Source organism: Anomalospiza imberbis, chromosome 6, assembly GCF_031753505.1.
Source record: "Anomalospiza imberbis isolate Cuckoo-Finch-1a 21T00152 chromosome 6, ASM3175350v1, whole genome shotgun sequence".
Classification (NCBI taxonomy): domain Eukaryota; kingdom Metazoa; phylum Chordata; class Aves; order Passeriformes; family Viduidae; genus Anomalospiza; species Anomalospiza imberbis.
The window spans coordinates 49,270,174-49,283,476 of NC_089686.1; the positions used below are offsets into that span (position 1 = coordinate 49,270,174).

General features: G+C 39.5%; 1 protein-coding gene and 1 long non-coding RNA gene across 9 annotated transcripts in view; one reads left to right on the forward strand and one right to left on the reverse strand.

The window, feature by feature from the left end:
- ABCC8 (ATP binding cassette subfamily C member 8) overlaps positions 1-12,785 on the forward strand; it is a 73,808-nt gene extending 61,023 nt beyond the window's left edge. For 6 of the 8 annotated variants that reach the window (XM_068194070.1, XM_068194076.1, XM_068194071.1 and 3 more), the window contains 10 exons: positions 1,822-1,924; positions 3,275-3,388; positions 4,013-4,133; positions 4,295-4,425; positions 4,984-5,062; positions 5,944-6,052; positions 7,602-7,705; positions 8,504-8,637; positions 9,926-9,988; positions 12,518-12,785. In XM_068194070.1, the coding sequence (XP_068050171.1) occupies positions 1,822-1,924; positions 3,275-3,388; positions 4,013-4,133; positions 4,295-4,425; positions 4,984-5,062; positions 5,944-6,052; positions 7,602-7,705; positions 8,504-8,637; positions 9,926-9,988; positions 12,518-12,655 (1,096 nt within the window). In that variant the 3' untranslated portion in view covers positions 12,656-12,785. Of the gene's footprint in view, positions 1-1,821; positions 1,925-3,274; positions 3,389-3,444; positions 3,494-4,012; positions 4,134-4,294; positions 4,426-4,983; positions 5,063-5,943; positions 6,053-7,519; positions 7,706-8,503; positions 8,639-9,925; positions 9,989-12,517 lie in introns of those variants that run through there. The other 2 variants (XR_011000230.1, XM_068194077.1) reach the window with 2 other exon arrangements.
- On the reverse strand, positions 11,553-12,696 carry LOC137476071 (uncharacterized). Its single transcript, XR_011000231.1, has 2 exons — positions 12,491-12,696; positions 11,553-11,827 (listed from the first exon to the last, which is right to left on the reverse strand). It is a non-coding gene; the product is annotated as an uncharacterized lncRNA (long non-coding RNA).
- Positions 12,786-13,303: the final 518 nt, after the last annotated feature.

Here is a 13,303-nt window from a genome sequence, read left to right on the forward strand (position 1 = left end):
GAAGGACAGGAACCTGTTGGGGTGAGTCCAGAGGAGGCCACCAAGCTGATTAGAGATGAAGCACCTCTCCTTTGAGCAAAGGCTGAGAGCTGGGTTTGTTCAGCCTGGAAAAGAGAAGGCTTTGGGGTGACCTAATTGTGGCCTTCCAGTACCCAAAGAGAATCTGTGAGAAAGATGAGAGAGACTGTTTACAAGGGCATGTAATGACAGGACAAGGGGAATGGCTTCAGACTGAGAGTAGGTTTAGATTAGATGTTAGGGAAAAATCCTTTATTTTGAGGATGGTGAGGCACTGGCACAGGTTGCCCACAGAAGCTGTGGATGCCCCATCCCTGAAAGTTTTCAAGGGCAGGTTGGATGGGGCTCTGAGCAACCTGGTCTGGTGACAGGTGTTGGAATGAGATGATCTGTTAGGTCCCTTCCAATCCAAGCCATTCCATTATTCCCCACTGCACACAGCAGACATGTCTCTTATGTCTTAGCACATGGCTAAGTTGTGGGCAGCTGAATTATTTCTTTTCCTCAAAATCATAAACTTTTTATGTAAAGTCATTATGTGTTCCAAAGAAGGATTAAGTAACTCTGCAGTGAACGAGTTTGAAAGCTTCTATAAGCCATGTACTTCATACATAGGCATTCTTCTGTATCAGTATTAGGAGAGCTGAGTTTATAAATAATCAGTGCTTGTCACAGCCATAATAGCTAAAGGATAAGGTAAAGTTTCAAAGGGGGAGATCAAGTGTATTAAAATTTATCATATAATAAAAGGGGGGAAAAGGCAAGATTTGGGTGCTTAAACTAAATCTTCAGGCCTTTGAGCTTTGTATCACTACCCTGGAAAAGACTTTTGTGCCAGGCTTGTGCATTATTAGCTGTAATTGTTGATACACTTGATTATTCACATCACTTTAATTTAAAACTATGCAATTAAATATGCCCAGCTAAAAGGGGTGACTGGCTGACTTGAACACTTGCCAAGACCCCAGCAGGGAATCACCTCCCATACCTGCTGAATTCATGACAGATTTCATTGGCACAGCTATTCAGATGAGTAGGTGCAAATTCACTACAACAAACTGTAAACAGGCCTGTTTGTGATTAATCCTGTTTTGTGTACTGTGCACTAATTCCTTGAGGGAAGGGAAACAGTTCTTTCCAAGCTAATAATTTTTTGTGCCATGTTCTTGGATTTTCATTTTCCAAAGTGCTCCATTTGTTTAATGATAAGGACAAATACATTAGTTTAATATGTGTGCCACTATAATGGAAAGTTCTTTGAGTTTATACTTTTAAAATTGTTACCATGGCACTAGGTAATCTAAATTTTAGGCACTATGTCTAGGCACTATGGTAAAATAAATTTTAAAACCTGAGCTTGTATGATTGAGAAAAACTGAATTCTGCAGCATTAATGCTTCTTCTCACAAGTACATGCATGCATTATTTTTCTCATACATATTTTAAATGTTTTAGATTTCTCTCTCTCTCTCAATTATCATGTCATAAAATATGTTTATAAAATGCCCAGTGGGATCTGGAAGTCGCAGATAATTTTAATACAATAATATCCATAAATTACTGCTCAAGATACTGCACAAATACACTTTGCCTGTGTCTAATACAAAGCTACAAATGATGTCACTCTGAACTATGGATAGGCTGATTTATACCCTTGTGCCAAGCTGTCCATAAGTACATACCTCAGAAATTAAATTTGACTTTGTATTTTTCTGACACCCCAAGGCCTGACTCTTTTTTTTCTTGTTTCCTCTTGCTTTCCTTCTTTCTTCCTTTCTTTTTTATTTTGTTTCCTTTTTTTAGGTATGAAGCCAAATTCCGACAAAAACTTCTTGAATACACAGATTCCAACAACATTGCCTCCCTTTTCCTCACAGCAGCCAATCGCTGGCTGGAAGTTCGCATGGCAAGTACATTATTATTATTATTATTATTATTATTATTATTATTATTATTATTACACAAGTAATTTTTGACTTTGTTCCAAATAATCTGATGAGGCATCCAGCAGTTTTCCAGCCTCATGTCGAAGTTATACCTTTGCCCTCTATGTCTCTCTGACAGTAATGAGCATATGCCCAACCCATCCTGGACCCTGAATGGGGTATGAGTTTTTATGAATAGCCTGCAGCTGTTTTTCCAAGACAGGAATAGTTTTCATGGGTCACATTGGCTCCTCTGTGTGTGAAGAGTGATCAGAGCTAGTTGAGCTATGCCACCAGCCAGCATGTCATTGTGGGAGCATGTCAGTCAGTGGCAGCAGCTTCTGCCTTGTGGCTTCCTAGAAATGTTTCAATATCTTGGAAGCTCTTCTAATGAGCAGAAGGATGTAGATAAGTTTGAGTCTGTTTTGTAGTCACCTGAAGAACACCAAAGATATTCAGTGGCCTGTTTTCTGCTCAGTGAAGTGGCCTGGCATGAGAAATAGTTTATTAAAAATAATTCTCTAAGAAGCAAGTCAAGGAATTTTATGTTGTGGAATGTTATATCACAATTTTAAATGCAGGTGTGCTAATGCTGTTCTGGTAACATGGGCTTCTTTTAGATGTGCTAAATGTATGTTAATTCATTTTTCATGTCACACTCTATAGCCTCATTTTGGACTCTTTCTTAACTGGTACTTTTTGCAAATTTAGTTCAGGTATTGGGTACGAATTGAATACAGTATTATTATCCTATTTTATGTTCAGGACTAGACCACCTGAAGTCCCTAATTCTGATCAATCACTAAACAGTTCAAACACAGAGAAATGACAGTTACCCTCCTGCAGCGTTTGTTTTCTAGTCTGTTACACAATTTCACTCAAAGAATTGTCTGTGGGAAGTCAAATCACCAATGATTTAAATTAAAGCAGAAAAAGGCCCTTAAGGTAATAAGTGCATGCTGTGCAAGAGAGACTTGTTTGAACAGCTGTGGATGGTAGGAACTCAGCAGCAATAGCAGAGCCTCCCAGCAGTTCATCATCAGCCACAGAGATGGGATGCATGAGCATTTCCCTCCTATCCCAGGTAACATCAGCAGCATGATTTCAGCCACCTCCATTACATGCTTAAGGTATCTGTGTTGACTTCCCCAGCACAGCCCTGCTAAAAGCAGAAAGAATGGGTTCCTGGTAGAGTCTGGATGGAGTTCCACGGGGTTTTCTGCCTGTGTTTGGAATTTGTGCAATGGGTTTGTTATTTGGTGTGCAAAATTATGAGAACATTTTCATCCTTTGTAGACTTTAAATGATGGAGCTTATTCATATTCCTTCAGGAGTACATTGGAGCATGTGTGGTACTCATAGCAGCTGTCACTTCTATTACCAGTTGCCTGTATAATAAAATCACTTCAGGACTTGTAGGCTTGGGACTAACCTATGCTCTTATGGTAAGAATCTCAGGATCCTTTCTGTCTCTCCCAAACATTTTTTTGTAATTCCTCAGGGCACAAAGATGAACAGGAAGATTGAAGGTGTCTGTACATCTATAGTGGGTACTGTAACATCATGGAAACCATGTGTTTACTTCAGTTCACATGTGATGGTTGACATATTTGAGTGTATGCTTCCTTCAGCTTTGAGATCAAATTTCATCAAGGTGTTAGTTCAAATATGTCAACAAGACCTGGACAAGTTGCATCATAATTTTTTATATCGTCTTACATTGTGAAGAATACATTATCAGTGCATCAGTTGTAATTATTCCCTGGTATGTCATTCTAGATTGTCCAAACTAAAGTTACCAAAATTGTCTTTTCACCTGTCTTTATTGTTGCCCCACCCTCTTTTCTGTTGGTGTAGATCAGATCTCCACAGTACCAAAGCATCTGTGCACTGCAGTTAGGGAATGTAACCTTTAGTGGTTGTTTCCTCCCTGTTGGTGTTGTACCATCAGTGCATTCACAACTTCCACTTACTGAGGTGTTCCTGTGTAGGAATATAAACTGCATGCTGGTCAAATGATGCAAGCTACTAAAAATCTGGGATTCAGTCATGTATTTGCTTTACATCAGGTGTCTAACTATCTGAATTGGATGGTTCGTAACCTGGCTGACATGGAGATCCAGCTGGGGGCAGTGAAAAGAATCAATGGCCTTCTCAAAACAGAAGCTGAAAATTACGAAGGGCTCCTTTGTAAGTGCAGTTTTGTGCAGCATGCAGAAAGAGCTTGCTGAAATTTTAATGACTTTGCAGTGTATTGCCATGAAAAATGTAGTAAATCACCTAATGAACCAGCTAATTTATTATAAGAGGGTTGATGTTGGGTTTTTTTTCCCCCTGTGCTCGTGGTACAGCTTCCTCACAGATTCCCCAGAACTGGCCGGACAGAGGGGAGATCCAAATCCAGAACCTCAGTGTCCGGTATGACAGCAACCTGAAGCCAGTGCTAAAACATGTCAATGCCCACATCTCACCAGGACAAAAGGTAAAGAACTGCAGTGGTCCTCAGAAGCTCTGTAGACTAGCACATCACATAAATCGGAGTTAAAACATACCACAGAATGCTTTGATGACTAAATTAGAGATTTTTTTTTTTTCCTCTCAAAGAATGTAGTGCACTGGAAAGGAGTCTGGGGGATTCTTAGCTTGGTGTATTGAGGCAAACACCCTCCCCCTCAGCATCCCAGTGCCCTCCAGTCAGCACACAGTGCCAAAAGAAGTGACAGTGAGCCCTTAGAGTGCTAGACCTGCTTTTTATCCTTCTCACATGACTCTCTAGTCTTTATTCCCATCATCACCATTCTACTAATGTACCTGTTATAGGACTGGCCTTGATTTATCCTTAAATGCTCAGACCCCTAAAAGACAAAAAGTGAACACAGCAATTCTGTAATGGCTGGTTCAGTTTGACTGCTCTGTCAGGAGAAGAGGATCATGTGAATCAGAACAGCTCGTCCACCCTCTCATCTGAAGTGTCAAGTATAAAAGTTATCCATTTCCTGTATTTTCATTGCCTGATGTTCATCTGCTTTCTGTGTCACAGATTGGGATCTGCGGCCGAACAGGCAGTGGAAAATCCTCCTTCTCTCTTGCATTTTTCAGAATGGTTGACACCTTTGAAGGTAAGATAACACTTTTGTGTGTCACTCGAGCTTAGCTCCTGAAGGTTCTTTGGTGGTCTTTTCTTTAACAGCAGCAGCTCTGAAGTGTGATTTTCAAATCTGCACGACAAGCTCTCTGGCCCTGTTTAGAGCTGATATCGTCTGTCACCTAACAGCTGTGCCATTTGTAAGCCAGATCAATAAAAATTCTGCTTGATAGAAGCAAAATCCAAGAGTGACAGATGACAGCCTTTTGTGCAGTCAAATCACAACAGTAGGAGCAAAGCATAAAAGGGCAAGGTGTTCCAGTGTAATGAAGGATCTGTGCTCAAGGCATAGCTGGGATCCAGTAGGCCCAAAAAACTCAGCACTTGGGAGTTGCAGCTTGGCCTGCTGCCCTGGAATTCCCTGCCATATTTCCTGCTCTGTGTGCCATGTCCATATGCCTCACAGGGTGCATCTCAAAAAGATGTCAGCCTGTTTCCCAGCCACATCACCCACAGAGCCCCTATGCAGAGACAGAGAGTTGTACTCAGAGATAAGATTTCATAGTGCTCAATAGTAATTTGGCTTTCTGAAAGGCTTGTTGCCCCTGGTAGTTAATCCCTGATTGTAGTAATGTCTGACCCTGTTGTTTGATAGATATATACTGGTCCAGCAGTTAAGCAGTGTATCTAATCATTCCTGAGGTCCTTCAGGTCCCCTCTGTATCCTTTCCAGCTGAGCTTAGTCTCAAGAAGGCTGTGCTGGCTTTTTAGTCAAAGCATGTTTCTTTAGTGAAGAAGGGGCTATGTGATACAAGGCCTGTTCCTGCTGTACTGCCTTTCAGCCTGGAAATGAGCCATGTCTTTGCCAGCAGCTGTGTGGCACAATGAACACACTGTCCTCTTTCTTTTGAATAGGGAGGATTATCATTGATGGTATAGATATTGCAAAGCTGCCCTTACAGACATTGAGATCCAGGCTGTCAATCATCCTCCAAGATCCCATTTTATTCAGTGGAACAATCCGGTAAGTATTAAGCACCAGCACTAAATAAAAAACATGTAATTGCTTCTATGTCATACAATATGAATTATATGTTATAATTGTACTATATAATGACTTTTATACCAAGCTGCTCAATTCCAGTCTCCTCAGCTGGAATAGGGAGGATCACTGCCCTCTGTCTGTGCTTTTAACTAACCCCTGGCAGACTAACTTTTCCCCGTGCCTGAGCCTGGACAAGACACTGTTGGCAGAAGACATCCCATGCCTGAGAAGCAGGGAAAGCCAATATTTTTTCCTCCAGGATCTGGTAATCAGTTTAGCTCACTGATCAAATACCCATAACCACCCAGCATTTCTTGAAACCTCCTTTCTCCTACATCTGTTTTCATCTGTCTGCCTTAAAATATGAGACATAAAAAATGCAGACTAAAAAATTGCTGTAGACAGAGAGAAAGGAAAAGAGCAATATGAGAAGTCCTGGGAGCCTTGAGCTATTTTATCCTGGATCCTCTATCTGTGTTTCTTCTGAACCATTTCATCTGCAGCACCAAATACCTTAGCTCTTTCAATTTTGGTTTGTTGCTTTTTTTGGGTTTTTTTTTTGTGTTCTCTTCCTACTTCTCTGAGAAGATGATGCAGTAGAAACAATGGCCAAAAGTTCCAGTTTCCAACAAATGCCCTTCCCTGTGTCTGTGCCATTTACATTAGGAAGAAACAGTACAATCCTCAGTGCACAGTTACATCACCTGCAGTTTTAGTTTCTACATAAGTGATTAGAGTTCACTGAAAAGGATACAGGCTTCAGGACATGCCTGAGTAGACCATGATTCATTCACATCAGAAGATGATGTGATTGTATGCCTTTGTTTTATGAATTAATCTATTAAAAATGCTTTTAGGCCAGCATTGATCCTTCACAACTCATACAGCAGGACTAAAACGTAAAAATAGTGTCATGCACCATTGAATCTTTTATTGTCATTCTATATGCTAATGTAATATGATGTGAGATTCACATTTGTTGCTGTCACTTCTGGGCCCCAGCAAGCTAAAATAATATTCATCTGTTCATAAATCCAAGATTTTTTGAATTACAGCAAAGAGCTGAATTTTATAATGCACTATGAAGCTTGATTATTGTTACCATTTCTGTAGCAGTGAAGAACAAAGAGACATTGTGTTTAAAAGGAGGGAGGGTAGAATTTTGGCCTTTGTTAAAATGGAATGTTAATTTAGACTGAGTAGTCACAGCTTTTTCTAGTAAAACGTGAGATTTCTTTAGTTTATACAGAACAAAATAAATTCCAAAACCATAAAGATAGCCACAAAATAGGAAGCTTTTCTCTTTCTGCTCAACTGACAGTCAGATTTTCATCTTAATCACATTGGCAGAAACATTGATCAAGTCTGGGAAATTCAGTGGATTTATACCAATGATAGATCAGAATCAGGCTCAGACCTTCAGTGTATGATTCTGATTATCTGCAGGTTTGTTCCTAAGCACACTAAAAGAAGAAATCCATTGCAGCAGTTTCTGTTGGCTGATGTTCTCGTATTACCCATGCTGCAGGTTTAACTTGGACCCTGAGAAGAAGTGCACTGACAGCATGCTCTGGGAAGCACTGGAAATAGCACAGCTCAAGCATGTGGTAAAGGCACTACCTGGGGGCCTAGGTAATGAGACTTCTTTTTGAGAATATTGTTTCCAGCATTCACAATATTCCTGCTTCACACTTATTTATTAGAAGGGTAGTTGATGAAGAAAGAGCTTTTAAAGGTTGTGGAAGGTGACAAAAAGTGCCTGCAGGCAGATGTCCTATATCTGTATAACTCCTTTAACAACTGTACCTGAGGGAAAGAATCTTCTTTCTTTTCAAATCAATGGTAAAATTATTTTATTTCAGTATGTCTTTGTTATGAAGCACTGAGGCTTATGGATCTTGTGAGTTCCAATAAGCTGTCAACAAGTCAGGTGTTACCTAGAACACATTCTTTTGTATTTTCCAATAGTCATGTCCAAGGAGGAAGATTTCTAAAGCTTCAAGGTGTGAATCATTTGGCCATGCAGAAAAAAAACCAAACCAAATAACCCACCAAACACAAAACAAACAAAAACCACCAATAAACCCCCTTAAAACTGGAAGTTATACAGCCCTAGGGCTCCTTGTATAACTACAGCCCTATAGAAATGATGGATGCTGGTTTGACTGGGGGTCCAGTGTCCTAGACTGCATATGTTTCAGAGAAACTCACTCTTGAACATCCTCAGCAGCTTTGATGTCTAACAGATACAGAGAATATAGTGAGACAAAAGTACTGGTTGTGTTGAACACTGGAAATAAGCAGGCAAAAATGTATCATCAGCAGCTGCAAGCCTAGGAAATATTACTTTACACTGGAAGTGAGACTCTGTTTTCCAAGCATATGCTCTGTTCTGATCTGACCTTACTGATTTTGCTGTATCGCTTCCAGATGCAATAGTCACAGAAGGAGGTGAAAACTTCAGCCAGGGCCAAAGGCAGCTGTTCTGCCTGGCAAGGGCTTTTGTGAGGAAGACAAGCATTTTCATCATGGATGAAGCCACAGCATCTATTGACATGGCAACAGTGAGTTTGAAGTGCTTCTGATTTCTTCACTTGATATGTGAAGTAAAAGGTGGAAAGTAATTCTGTCTATTCTATAATATGCTTACACCATATTTAGTTGCAGACATATTTACAAGCCCAGGTAGTTGTGAGTCACTGCTAACACATCTAAAGAGCTTTCAAACCATTTTACTAGGGATTGAATAGTTGTTCCAGAGCTGATTGCATTAGGAAAATGAAGCATGTTCTTTTAATTGGCAGTGGGAGTTTTTAGAGTAAACAAAGCTGGGGAAGGACAGCTGGGATGGTCAGTGAAGGGTGAATTGGCAAGTGGCAAGTTTTGCCAGCATGGTTGGCAGGACAAGTTAGGAAGTTAGAAGGCTTGAAAGTAGAGGCAAGGAAATAAACACAGACACAGAAAAGACATACTGGATTATTGCATTAATTGCCTGGAATTTCTAGGCAGATGCTTAAGCACTCAGTAATAGTGCAGTGTCTGGGTTTTAGCCAAATAGAATAGTACATTTTTTTTCATCTGTTATGTTGTTACAGGAAATATTTCGGTTTTCTTTTCGCTGTTAGTAAAGTACATAATTGGAGGGGTTTGTTAGAACAGCTACAATTTTTAGTTCAGTAAAATGTTAGTATTTGAGCTTCAGCAAGGGAACCATAGTGCACACAGCCCAGGTAAAACACATTTTGAATTTTGATGCAGTGAGGATAGAGTCCCTCCTTTGAAATACCTCTCTGAAGAGCAGCTAATAACAAATGAAGGTATCTGTGCTCGTGACACTTCCAGGCAGTTTGGAATGCAACGACAGTCTCCTAAATAGCAAAGGATGAGTACTTGTTGAGTGAGAGCTATGTATGTTAAGGCCATCTTAAATACCATCTCCACTGTTGAACATGCCAGGTACGGCACAGTCCCTTGCTTGTCCCTGCCACCCCTTGGTGTTAGATGTCCCCATTGTGCTGGAACATTCCTGGGCTTGCAGTGGGGTGAAGGACACGCCGCAGAGGCGCCGGCATAGGCAGCCTGGAAGCACCCAAAATCCACCTTGGATTTCCTCAGTGTCAAACTGAGGCCAGGACAGCAGGAGTTTGGGGCCAGAGCACAGCCCTGGTGTCTGCTGAGCCCCAGAGGCAATGGCAGGAGACACCAGGCTCTGGCCTAGTTCAGACACCTAGCTAATTTTTCACTTCTGCAATGGATGATAAATAACAGCATGGAATAGTCAGTGGTTACTTACTGAAGCCTTCCTAGTGTCTGTGTCTATCTGAAAAGCACCACATGTTTTTCCTTCCCTAGGAGAACATTCTCCAGAAGGTGGTCATGACTGCGTTTGCCGACCGGACTGTGGTTACAATAGCAGTAAGTACAGTCCCTGCTGCCATCCTAATGCAAACAAGGATCTGAAATGCCCCATTAGTCACTTCTTGTCAGTGTTAATAAATGTGTTAATTAGGCCAGTCATCTTTTTATTTTTTTAAGTGGTGTTTAAATGTAAGCTTTCTTTTCCTTTTTAAAATTTCTTACTTAAATTCATAAGAGTGGCTTCTTAAATGTGTTGCATGATGCTAAGTCAAATTACCTGTGAAGGTACACAATCTAAGTATGCTCTCTATCTTCTGTTTCCTATTTTAAGCTAATTTAAATTACCATATACTTTACTGCAAAATATAAATTTCATCAAGCTAAAATAATCATTTAACTCAGGACAAGTACACATTTCAGGGCGGTGAAATGAAGTCAGTATGCTTCTTAACATTTGAAAATTCAACATAAGAAATCTCATGCCCAGGGATCTCTGAGCATCATTTCTTTTCACCTAGCAAATGTATAATAGAAGACCTGATTTATCTTATGGTATCCATCCAGTGTGTCATTATAAAAAAGCAAAGGAATCCTAACCATGACATTTCCTGATTTCTCTACATGAAAATTCAGATTTGCAGTGTATTCTGCATTTATGTATCTTTTTCAGTTTGTTTGGGGATGGGCTGAAAAAGCTTTATTATTCTTTTACTCTCTTAGTGAGTTTTAAACTGCATAGTTCAAACAAACAACGTCTTGGAATAAACTTATTTTGAATGTTTTTATTTACTTCCAATTGTAAATAAGGTTTACAGCAGGTGGGTTTGTATTCAAAACATTCTGTAGTAGAAACATAACACAGGAGGTTTGTGGGATGGGTAGTGGTTTTGGGGGTGTGGGGTTTTATTGGTTTTTTGGGGCTTTTTGTTTTGTGTTGAGTTCTTTTTTTTTTTTTGTGTTGTTGATTTTCAGGTGTGGTTTTGTTTTGTCTTGGTTTTAGTGTTTTTTTTTTTTTTCCCAGAAAAAAAGCCATATATTCTCAATTTCTGTTTAGGAAGAACAGGACTAGTAGGAGTTACAGTACTGTCTCTCTATTATCTTCTATGTTACTCACAATTACCAGAGTGGCAGCACTGATTGTGTTACACTGAAAGAGATCAGACAAGGGCAGCAAATTCAACTGGAATATGATATTTCAGTCCCCTGCCTCTGCCTGTGCACTGGATAAATGCCAGAGAAACTGCAAAAGATATGAGATTTGTAGATGCCATCAGTGATTATTTTATGGAAAATCTGGTTAGGAAAGCCAGAGAAGGAAATACAAGACTTGTTTTGATACTGAGGATGCCCAAAACTTGATTAGGGACCATATGGGTGAAGAGCAACTGTGTAAGAGCAACCATCATATTCTGAGATTAAATATCCCTGCAGGAATGATGCAGATCCAAAAAATCCCATGCAGTTACAGTTAACATGAAAAAGTGGAATTCTGTCAATATGAAGAGGCTTGCAGAAAACTAAACCCAAAAATAAATGGTAGGGGGGAAAAAAGCTAAAAGCAGCAGCAAAGGAGATTGAATCTGACAGGGAATATGGAAATTACTGAAGCATTTTATTTAAAAAGAAGATGGAAATAATGCATGCTATTTATTTAAGTAATGCTTGAGTTAGGATAGAAAAATGTGTTATGGATAAAGAAATAAAAAAGATTATTAGAAACAAGAAGGCTGAACTCAAAGTCCGTAGTTCACACATACCTTGAATATTGTGTGCAGTTCCAGTCTCCTTATGCCCAGAACAACACATTACAACTGAAAAATGCTGAGAGGCACAGGATGCTTTTGGAGGTGTTGAATTTGCTCCTGGAAGGGAGCAGCTGAGCAGGCTGGGGCTCTTCTGTGTGGAAGAAGGACAGTGTAAGGACATGTGAGAGAGGGCTGCAAAGTCACAGGCAAGTGAAACTCTGAGCAACATGGCCCAGAGCACACAGAAGAGGGAGTACTTGTTCATATAGTTCATATATGTTCATATATTCATATATGTTCATATAGTGGGAAGGAAGTATGGAAAGGTCTTTTCCAAAGGATATGGATGCAAAATGATTGTGAAAGCTCAAGAAAAGACATGGCCCAAGTTTTGCAAAACTGACTAGATCAGCTTTCTAAATAGACAAACCACACCAAGCTCAGGAACTACCCCAGACCCAGATATAATCCAGGACTGGGAGAATTCCCAACTTCCCACAGGCAGTTCCACACTCAGTTGCCCAGTTCCTACTCTGCTTGGCTGCCTTATTTAGGCTGCACTTGGGAGCAGGACTCCGGGCTGGGGACATTCTGAAGGGAACTTGTAGGACTCCTCATACTCAAGTACCTGTGTATTTTTTAAGTACTTGAGTATCCACCTGGCTCTTGGTCTGTATATTTATCTGCAGTATTTACACAGAAATTAGATGAAAAGTAGGGTAAGTAGCCTTAATCACACTTGATCTTGATAGGAAAATTAATTTGTGGAAGTCTGTCTTATCCTGGAATATATTAAATAGAGAGATGCACTGACCTGGCGTTTTGTTTGTTTGTTTTTCAGCACCGTGTGCACACAATCCTCAATTCAGATTTGGTTATTGTAATGAAGAGAGGGGTTATTTTGGAATATGACAAGCCTGAGGTTCTGCTAGAACAAGAAGACAGTGTCTTTGCTTCTTTTGTACAAGCAGATAAGTAATAAAAATAAATAAAGCATTTTAGAATACAATTTTATTATTTTCTAAAAATGTAAAATACCTGTAAATAAATATTATTTCATAATAAATGGAGCTATTCCTTTTTTAATAAAATGAACCATTTTTTCCATCCAAAGCATTAATGAATTATCTGTGTACTTTACTTTTTGGTATACTACTACTTTTTATTTGCTGCCAAAGAATCACAAAATATAGTTGAAAAAAACTACATGAGTGAACTACAACAGGATACACATCAAACAAACATAACCAGCATGGAGTTTTTATGTAACTCTCAACCCCCCCATCATTTATTAACATGTTATTTTTTATGTGTCATAGCCCTACTGTAGATAATGTTCATGACTGACTAAATGCAGAAGGAAAAGTTATATACCAAAGGTACCTCTCAAAATCTTGTATCTCTTTCAATCAAATGACTCTGTAAAGCTTTAATATCTAAATATAAAATCTATACAACATTTTTTATTCTGTGGTTTATTGATAGTGCCTGAGTTGTGCCTTAGACTTTCCTTTAACACTGTCTAGAAATGAATCACAATCTGAATCTTTCTGCCCACTGAATACTATTGCACTGATTCCAAGCAGGATGGAGGCAGACTCCCTCCCAAACTGTGAAGAAGCTGAGG